Here is a 10,552-nt window from a genome sequence, read left to right as displayed (position 1 = left end):
ACGCCTCCTCTAGGAAGATGCCTGCCGCATGAGGAAAAAAAAACAGCTGCCACACTCTTTCTCTCCTTCATTTCGAAATGTTCTTGGTCGCTAGCGTCACTTGTGGCGGACGGTGCAACAACGCAACACTTTGCATAGCCTCCGAAACATTGATGCACAGTTGCAGATCTCAAACAACTCTCGACTGACGCGCCCCTATGGGCCGCAGATGAAAAACGCTTAGCTGGTACCGGTCGTCGTTGTGATAATGGTGTCGGTCGCGAGCACCACCGCGCGGAGCTTGTTTAAAACTGATGGCAGGCCAACTCCGCTGGGAGCGCGAGCCATTCCTCAGGTATCTTTCTAAAGGAGGCGTTGACTGTAGCTTGTAGATTCTGTTTTGGTTTCGCTTTCAGTTCATTTTGTTTACAGAGTGCTGAAATCTGAATGTGCAATACGTTGCACGCAGGGTCTTTGGAGGTTATGCCGGGAGTTTCCGCGACTACATTGAATGGGCACTAAAGGAAAAGAGTTTAGTTGAGACTGATTATTACAGCGAAAACTCTAAATGCAACGTCGAACACGAAATGTGACCACCGGCGTCGGTGTCAACAAGAGTGATGCAAACAGTCAATGTGTGAGGACGTCACTCTCAACGGCATCAGACATCACAGATCGCCGAGAGGTCAGATGTCGTGGCGTCTTCGTGACGCCTCCAGCGTCACATAATGTCTGACGTCAAAGAAAAGTTTCAGGGGTGGGAGGATTAATACAACTGGATGAGAAGAATAAGAAAAAAAAAAGATGATGGTTTTAGCCCTTGAGTTAGCTTAGGCTAATCATAGGGCACCTTGTGAGGATTTGATTACTATATATGCATACCATCAGGTACTTCCCACTCACAAGCTACGCGCGACTGTCGGCGGGATGCAGAACTGCTGACAGGAAAGTACATACCGAGCCTGAGCATAGTTTGTGAGAAAGGATGCGCAAGCATGCCATATTACGTATATTGTGTGGTGGAAATCCCTCCCATACTCCTTTTTGCGTTGAAGTGTACTGTCGTAGTAAATTTTGCTAGGTGCAAGGAGCGCTTTGGCGTACCTTGCTATTAGCGCAAGGCGCAAGTAGGATACACTGCACCTAACATTCGATTAAAGGACTCATTGAGCCACGGTTGCATATCCACGAAATCCTTATGGTGCGGGAAAAACGAGAGCATGACAGGTTTCGATGCATGTTGCGTGCACTGCAGCCCGCAGGTGTGGTGGAACCCTTACGTGCCGTACAGCAAGAGCATCGCCACGTCGCTCATGAACAGCGCTCTGCTCCGTTACTTCAGCGGGGACGCGGGCGCAGTGTTCCGATTGCGTGTGCGGGCCTTCAGCAGGGTAAGCTATACGTCCCAGCGAACGTCTATCTACTCTAAGAGGAAAGACATTAAGCTATACTGATTGACGGTCAATTCCCGGAATGAAGTCGCAGTTAAAGGGGCCATGAATCACTTTTTTTAAGATAATCACAGAATGACTTCATTGTCGAAGTTCGTTGCCCCACGTGTAAATAGCCCCAAAGGTTTTCGAAATTCGTGAAGAATGAGCGGTGAGAAGAACTGTGTCTGATTTGAACGCCACTCTTGCTTCTTTATCCCTAACGTATTTTTTTATTTTTAAAGTGTAAACTTCTTCAGTGAAGTACACTGCACATTGAACAAGATATGCAACTCATCGATAGACCTAATGGCAACCACATAATACACTTGGGGCTGAAGGGGATATTAGTTCCGGCTGTCCGTTGCATGAATCTGTCCGGCTTTCAGACTTCTGAGAAGATAATTCCATCTGCCTCTGTGTATTCAAATACGTAATTTTTTCAACGCACTTGTGTACAGTGAAAAAGAAAAAAAAAAACGTCATATCCTCAAAGTGAATGATGCTAGAGGAGCTTAATTGCTCGGAGGTGCACGGGGCGTTTTTCGGCGAGACCATTGCTGTAGAAGGCTTGTTAACGAGCCGGTGCATGATGTGTTCGTTGAAGGCAGCGTTGTCGGGTACGTTCCGCGGCCGCCACTGCACATTGTCGACCCTGTCGATCGGCACGTTAACCATCTGCCCTTTATGCCATACTGGCCACTGCCGTGAGTCAAATGCCTAACGCTCGTATATGGCATACGTGGATTTATCGGGCCTTCTTCAACGGGGTTGAGAGCGGGCAGGTGAGGTGACTTGTGAGGATATCGGTACCCGTGCGTAACACTCCATCGTAGGAACTTGTCTACGTGCTACCGTGCTTACGAAGCGGCGACAACGAAGTAGACGTAGTCGCGAGGAGTCGAGTGTGCGGACCTTCGGAAATCGACGCCTTGAATGGCGGCGCGAGAGCAGGTCGCTTTCAACAGATAAACAGAAGATAAAATCTTTATTGTAGCGCAACTGATCTTTATGGGGGGAGCCTTACTCAAGGGCCCAATTGGCCTAAGCCGCCAGTTCAACCAGGGTGCGATCAGCGCTTGCTAGTCGATCAAGGAGTTGAGCACGATTCCGATGTCCGCAAACATACAAAAAAATCTTTCCAGTCGCTTGCCTGCCTTCGCGTCTCGGTGAAGTGCCGGCGCAGTGCCGTATAAGAAAAGCCAAAGTGCAAGGGCCCTCCGGCTTCTATCTTTATGCATCTACATGTAATCTTAAGAGACGGCCAACGCTGCTTTTTTTCACTCACAACGACGCTCACAACCAAAGACGACGACTAAAACGCCGACACCAGAATTTCTCCAAAGCAATCTCTTAGCAATATCGCGGCAGTAGGCAAGGGATGTACCACATGATACTTTTCTTTCGTGTGCCTTACTTTCAGTGGAAACCGGTACTGAAGACCTCGCCCACTTGCCCCGAAACCGTGTATCTTCATTATTGTTCTCACTGCTATACTGACCCCCAGAGAGCAACGGGTGAACCGGAGGTGGAGAGCGGGGCTCACACGGTGGTTCGCGACACCTCGGGATTCGTGGAGCGCGGACTGCGTTCGTTCAGCCCCTGGCGCAAGGTGCTGCTCCCGCCCATCGTGGGTCTGGCCGGCGCCGCGTTCGTGGTGGCACCCGTGGCCGAGACGGCGTCGGGCTCCAAGCGGCTGCAGCTCATGACGGGTGTGCCGGGCTTCGTGTACTGGCTCAGCCACTACCTGTTCGACGGCTGCCTCTACGCGATCCTCTGGGTCTCGGCCGCTTTCCTCTTCGTCATGAACAACAAAGTGCGCGCCGACACGGCCTGTACGCACGACTGACGCGCTTGGCCAACCGTCAAGCTGAATGTAGTGCAGAATAAGAGACAAAAACTGAATGGCCGCACACACGCAGTGCTAGCTCTTAAAGGGGCCTTTAAATCATCCTCGAAAATAAGAAGAACGAGCACGTTATTCTTTCCCGGCGTTTCCTACCCTTACGGCACTATTTGTGACACAGCTGTTTGTTCACGTAACGTTACGATGATTTAAGCTCTCGAATGGCTGATATGCGAGAGTGAGTTGTCGCCTCTCCGGCTCTGTCACGCAGTCGCATGCCCGGCCAGTCTCTCTTCGCATGACTGCCGTGTGCGACAAACTGATTTCATTTCGTTTTCTGCGCCTGCGACTGCGCAGGCGGAGATACCAAAGTGTAGTCGAAAAGTGCGAAATATTTGCTCGCTCACTTTCCACGCGTTTTCTAAAGAAATAAGTGGCGAGGAGGAGGTGGTGCTTTCAAGAAGGGTAGTGAGGGCGAGAAGTAGACTACTGTCTCGTCTTTGAACCCGGTGTGCTTTAGAGAACCTTTAAAAGGGCCCTGCAACGCTTTTTGAGCATGATCTAAAAACACTGCCGATTGGTAGTAGAGGCTCTCGACAACACGCGAGCCAAACATTATAGCGCAGCACGTGGCCTGGAATTTACAATAAATTATCAAAGTCAGCTAAAAATTGTTTTCTCTTCTCTCGACAAATCACGGAATAAGCCCAAAAATCACTCTTAGTAGGTCCATCTATTAGCCATTGGCAGATTTGAATATGGCGTGCTCGCTCGTTACAGAGATCACTGCAGGAGGCCGCTACTTGTCCACGCGTGCGCGCGTGGTCGCACTGAAAAAGCCGCACTTTCGATGAAAAAAAAAAAGTAATCAAGGCCACGAGAAGCGCGTAACGTTTTCTGTGGACCCGCCATTCCTCCCTGCTCAGCTTCCAGCGCTTTCATCGGAACGAGAGAAGAGAGAATGCAATTGCAGCGTGCGACAAATCTTTGTAACTCCACTCGCACTGGACAGATGCTTAAAATTTTTACGGCGTCGAATTCAAGAGGCAATAAACTTTTCCAGTGAATTCATCCTGCCATGTTTACTTGAAAAAGTGTTTCAGGCCCCCTTTAACAGCTGCGCTTTTGTGAAAAGGACGATCTCAATTTTAAATGTTTTATCGTCCTCGATTTTGATTGATTTGATTGATATGTGGGGTTTATCGTCCAAAAACCACCATATGACTATAAAAGGCGCCGTAATGGAGGGCTGCGAAAACTTCGACCACATGGGGCTCTTTAACGTGCACCCATATCTGCGCACACGTGCCTACAGCATTTTCGCCTCCATCGAAAAAGCAGCCGCCGCTGCCGGGATTTGATCCCGCGACCGTACTGTCCTCGAGCACATTGAACACGCGACAAGCGATTAGTCATTGACGTGGTTCATAACCGCACGCTATTCTACGCATGCTTCCATAAGACAGCGCACTAGGTGTGGGTATGTACAACCGCGGCCACGTCTGTATTGAGCGCGCGAGCAGCTGGTTTTTGCTCTGCGGAGCGACATCTTGAGGCAGTTTCGGGCTCCAATGTGGCCAGCCTGACTACTAGGCTGCGCATGCTGCTGACACACCCACGTTAAATTCCGAAACTGCCTCAAGCTGTCGCTCCGCAGAGCAAACACCGGTTGCTCGCGCGCTCTACACAGACATGGCCGCGGCTGTACTTCGTCAGTCGTTGCGCTCTTTTTACATCATGTCCTATACCAACATGCCCAATAACCATGACGCATTTTTTCGTTGTTTATTTTTTCACGCAGTTGCTTAACTACAATCTGACTTGCTGGCAGTTGGCTCGCAATTTTTTCTATTTCTTTTTCTTTATTGATTCGCGCCTTCGTTTGTTTTCATTTTTATACATTTTGCGTTGCAGGGGCCCTCTTCCTGCTGGTGCTGTTGGGCTTCCCGACGCTAACGGGCGTGTCCTACCTGACATCTTTCTTCGCCAAGTCGGTCGGGATCTGGTACATACTGCTGTTCTGCGTGTACATGGCTTTTGGTGAGTCAGACCTGTATATAGGCCTAACTGTTAATTGTTTATATAGATTTTTCTGTTTGCTCTGGCACCCGTGTTTATAGCAGTAACTTCGGTTGTGACTTGTCGGTGCGCCCAGGGCCGACAGGTTATGGGCGGCGCGGTTAGTTGCGTACGTCATAGCTGATGGCGAGCAGCCGAAAACATAAATAGGTGGAGCTGCAGGAACGTAAAAACCCATCAGGTATTAGTTAAACTCTAAATGGAGCATCTACTTGATTTGCGGTGCCCGTACGCGTCCGTCCATGAAAGTAAAAATTATCAGTGATCTCCTCAGAGAAAAAGTGATGACGCCATGTGATGACGTTGCCAGGTGACAAGAATGAAATCCCCAGTTGACTATAAAATACATGACATCGTCTTTCACGTCACGTGAGTAGCTTGACGTCAGTCAATTTTCTCATGGTGACGTGTTAAATGTCCATCGTCGATCGGTCAAAAGCGGGCCGATTACCGGAGGCATGCAACCGGTGTAACCGACGAGCCCGGTCTTGGAGGCTGTGCAGAAAACTTGGGTGCGGCGGTACGATTTTCGCTCGTCTTTCACCGCGGTCGTGCGTGGAAAGTATGACTCCACCAGCCATTCTGAGAATGCCGAGGGAGCAGCGTGCTTTCGAAGCACGCTGCTTCCTTGGCTACACTCTTAATCAGGTCCGGCTTAAAGTGCTAGATGCATCGAGGTACCGAAAATTGTTTGTCTGGTTTCCTAGATATAGCCGTCCTTTAATTAGTGCCTGATTAAGAGTGTACAAGAGAAGAGCCACCCGTGCCCTCTGTGGGTTATCCACTTTCACGGAGTTGAACGGCTTCAACTTATCGCCTAACTCGCAGCCAACGGCCAAACATGGCCACCCTCTTTAAAAGCGACAATGATCCTTGTCTATGTGCGCAAAGTTGAGATCAAACACTCGCGCACGTTCCAAACAGCGAGGGATGAAGCCTGACTAACAGCCCGTTCGCGGGCCTTGGAAGAAAAAAAAAACTAAAAAAGAAAGACTGCAACATAATGATGTAAACGTCGTTAATTCAACGCTGTAAGTTAAACGAGAGTGACCAATGTAGTTTCATAAATACAATATCATCGATCAATGTAAATTTAATTTTGGTACCGCTGCCCCCCTGCGCCTTCCTCCCAATAAGACCGTCATTTTTCGTTTGGCTTGTGACACCTATCTGCTCATCTTCAGCATTACTATCAGCCTTACCTGGACCCAAGTTTATACTCACACCTACTCACAGTTATTCCAAAACAGTATTGTTATTACAGTTCAATGTGTTGTTCATGCATTTCAATATTAATTGATCAAAGGCACGAATTACATAGCGGGGTCCCTTGACCTCCCCGTTCTCCTCAGCTCTTCCACATAAGTTCCTGATAAATATATATTATGTTGTCATCTCTTTCGAGGAAAATTGCCCTACTGCATCGAACACTTATAACTCGTATTCGAATGTACTATATCAAAAGGCGCTAGGAAGAGCACCAATTACGTGAAATATTGCTATTGAAGAGCATTGCCACCATAGCCGAAAAATACAATCCTAGGCTAACGAACCAATGAGTCGTGGAGCTCGCGATATCGTTTTAGTCTATAGCCTGTCCGTGCTCGATCCCCGTTTGCCCCGACAGCTTTTCAGGCGAGCACGCTGAGCATCAACTACACGGTACTCCACTGGCTGTTCACGCTGCTTCCGCCCTACGCCTTCTCGTCGGGCCTGGTCAAGCTGCTGCTCCTGGACGCGGACAACCACCTGTGCCACGAGTACGCGACCGCTACGGACGGCGTGCACGACCTGCTGAAGATCGCCTGCGACGACACGCGCGCCGAGCGCGCCACTCTCGAACTGGCGGCCATCGACATCTGCTGCCAGAGTACGCACACTAATGGAGAGATATGAAGGGGTAGACACAGTATGCAGTGCGTGTGGAGAGGAAGAAGAAACTGCCGAACACTTGATAATGTTCTGTAAAGGGCTTCACCCTATAGTTCAGGATGATGGCGCAGAGTTTTTTCAAAGCGCTGGGGTTCAGGGACCGGGAGGGCAAAATAGACTTTAAGCAAGTAGACTTAACTAGAAGGAGGTTATCTGATTGGTGGCTAAAGTCAAGGCACGAGTGAAAATTAAACTCTTCACTGCAAAGTACGAATCCTTAAACTCACTTTTTAAGGAAAAAAAAATATAGTTTTGGGTTCATTAAGTATTACGGCTTGGTGGCGCTAGCCACCACCCGATCTAAAGGGTACAGCCATATCCATCCATCCATCGACACTTCGTCGTTTCCTGTCTCTGGACGAGGTCACGAACCATAGAGTTTCCTAAAGTGAACTAGAGCGGGCTCCGGCGCTGCGATCGTTGAGCGACCGTGGGAATGATGGGTAGCGCATGAATTTGCGTAGTCTTCATGCTTGTGGGCTTCAAACGAACTTGTGGCTTTGTTTATTGCTGTGTTTTGGTTTTTGCTTTGAGTAAAAGAACGAACCTTGAGTCTGGATTTGAATTAGTGAGCCTAAAAGGTTGCGGTGGTGCAGCGTAACTGCAAAACCTTAGCTAATGGTCGGCTCATATATAACAAAGCAGCTCCAAGCCACGCGAAGTCAAACGGAACCTAAAATAGCTATGACAATTGATTATAGACACTTTTCATATGCCCCGCCGTGGTGGTCTAGTGGCTAAGGCACTCGGCTGCTGACCCGCAGGTCGCGGGTTCGAATACCGGCTGCGGCGGCTGCATTTCCGATAGAGGCGGAAATGTTGTAGGCCCATGTGCTCATATTTGGGTGCACGTTAAAGAACCCCAGGTGGTCGAAATTTCCGGAGCCCTCCACTACGGCGTCTCTCATAATCATATGGTGGCGTTGGGACGTTACACTCTACATATCAATCAATTATTGAAGATTAAAATCATCTATGTACTACCCGTCATTCCCACGCTCGCTGAAGCGCCATGCGTTGGAGCTCCCATAGACACTAGCGCCAAAGCTCCCTCTATATCTTGAATCACTTACAGGCTTGGTGAATACACATCTCTTACATGAAAAGCAGACACTGACGTATGAACAGCTCAGTCAAAATTTTCAGCCGTGTGTGGTGAGGCGCCAGTTTAAAAGTGGTGTGCAAAGTTGCCATTTTTTAAGGCGCCCTCCTTTCATAAGGAATCCAGTGCTCCGGAACCAGTTGTTTAGCGCCACACAATATGTATCACGCTATTTGGAAATATAGTGTGATATATGTTTCCTGATATAGCCGGCATAAGTCAATAGCGGTGTCCATGTACCGAACTCGTTCTTGACCAGTTAGAGGAGGGTTTTTTTTTTTGTGGCAACCAATTCGTGAGACAATAGACACAGATGCTAAAGCCAATCGGTGATTACTCGAAAAAAGTGATTTATAGCCCATAAAAGCTTGTCTGAACTTGCGGCTAATTAAAGTTACTGCATAGGCTAATAATGGTGACTTCTATCAATCGCCGTTGCGGCTTCAAATCACTTTTTGTCATCGCCGATTTTGTTCTGGAAGTATATTATGTTTTTTTCCTCATTACCCAGAGCAATTTTACTTGATATTTTGCTGCAAAAGTATATTGTTGCCACGGGATGTGCTTTCCCAAGTTTTCTTAGCTGCGTGAAAGGTAACATAAATGATATTTAAAAGAATGAGTGCGTATATCAGAACGACCACGCTTGCTGAACTTTTAAAGGGGTGGCTTTTTGCCTAAGGTTGCTGAATGGCAACTTCGGCAATGACTGCTTCAAAGGTCCCAGTGTTTGACCAAAATGTGCCATATGCATATTTTTTATACTAGAAAGTATAACGCCTTCATTTCAATCGCTTGCAAGTGAGAATACCTATTTGCAATCACAATTGCAGACTTGTCAAAATGTTGGCTCTGGCTTACTGGACGACTTGTCATTTCTTCCAACTTTCCTCGAACTGCTGTCTTGCTTGGTTTGTGTATAAAGGCAGCTGTGCGTCGAAGAGAACGCGTGGACTGTTACCACATGTCTATTAGCCCCGAGAAGTTGTAGTGACGCCGCCTGGTGGGGAGGCACGAGTGACGTCAGGGCAAGGACTCTTCGATGCCTGCCGCTGCGCACCCACGTAACATGCGCTAGCGTAGTGCGCGGTTTCGTTGTTTGCATTCACTTTTTGCGTGTATCAAGGTATACAAATGTATGACGAAAACATCATTCATATTGTTCCTGGCAAAATAATAAAAAAAAGCTTTCTTTTGCTTCTGCCAATGGTGCCTGCGCTCGGTCGTACGTGTTTGTGTCACAGTGATAAGGATAGGCTTCATTCCCGGCATCTGCAGCCGACGTTGGTAGAAAGCAAGAACACGTTTCTGCTTGGGCAGAGCAAAATTACTGCCACATAACGATGTTGTGGTTTGGACCCGCAAGACACCATATTTTCATCATTAGGTCAAGTTTTTAATGGGTGATCTAACGGGCCTGCACTGAGGTAATTCCTATCGAACCATCGGCGTATCTACGGACAGCGTTTTTGCTCACGAGCCAAGTACCGCGCACGTGTGCAGTATTTAGTCTCGCGAAATATCTAGACTGCGCTCACCCTATAGAATACCGCCACAGCTGTTATGTCAGTTTTTTCTCGCGTATATTTGCTCAGTCATTATGTTCTTTAGTGTCGCGATTTTCTCTCAATAATTTCAGTGCTTCATTTCACCGCTATTACCGAGGTTAGGTGCGGCTGAGGTCAAGTGCGGAAGCTGCTGTCAGATTGTGTCATCGTGCAGCATCGTATCTTAGAAGGACTGACAACGGGGCAAGCACTGCTGAAACGGTGCCTCAAGGTAACACGAAAGCTCGAGAAAGGAACACGAAACAAAGACACCTACTTTCAACTGAAATTTCGCGCATGTCAATAAAATTTCAGTTGAGAGTCGACGCTTGTGTTGCGTGTTCCTTTCTCGCACTTTCGTCGTGTACCTTGTGGCACCACTTCAGCAGTATGAGCATCGTAGCTGATGTACGCTCGTAAGTATACCACTTTAGATAGCCACCTTGTAAATTGGGTTTTCTTCCAGTTTATCACCCTTGAGCATCAACCTGCTGGTAGATATGACGTGTGAGACCAGTGGTCGTCTCAGTGAGGTGAAGGATACTTAATTATGACGTGGGTCACGTCACTAGCTGAGTGCGCTATCGAAAACAGTTTGTTTTGTCGGTGGTGTTTTTTTTTTGCAAAAGTTCATATC

At 48.0% G+C, this 10,552-nt stretch overlaps 1 protein-coding gene across 1 annotated transcript in view; it reads left to right on the top strand.

Moving 5' to 3' along the window:
• Positions 1-7,592, top strand: part of LOC119161456 (ATP-binding cassette sub-family A member 13) — a 31,501-nt gene extending 23,909 nt beyond the window's left edge. The window contains exons 11-14 of the mRNA XM_075887843.1: positions 1,235-1,370; positions 2,833-3,244; positions 5,170-5,295; positions 6,962-7,592. Of these exons, the coding sequence (XP_075743958.1) occupies positions 1,235-1,370; positions 2,833-3,244; positions 5,170-5,295; positions 6,962-7,230 (943 nt within the window). The 3' untranslated portion in view covers positions 7,231-7,592. The remainder of the gene's footprint in view (positions 1-1,234; positions 1,371-2,832; positions 3,245-5,169; positions 5,296-6,961) is intronic.
• The last annotated feature ends 2,960 nt before the right edge of the window (positions 7,593-10,552 follow it).

Source organism: Rhipicephalus microplus, chromosome 3 (genome assembly GCF_043290135.1).
Source record: "Rhipicephalus microplus isolate Deutch F79 chromosome 3, USDA_Rmic, whole genome shotgun sequence".
NCBI classification, from domain to species: domain Eukaryota; kingdom Metazoa; phylum Arthropoda; class Arachnida; order Ixodida; family Ixodidae; genus Rhipicephalus; species Rhipicephalus microplus.
The sequence above is the reverse complement of the archived record's forward strand: the minus strand, read 5'-3'. Positions and strand labels throughout refer to the sequence as shown.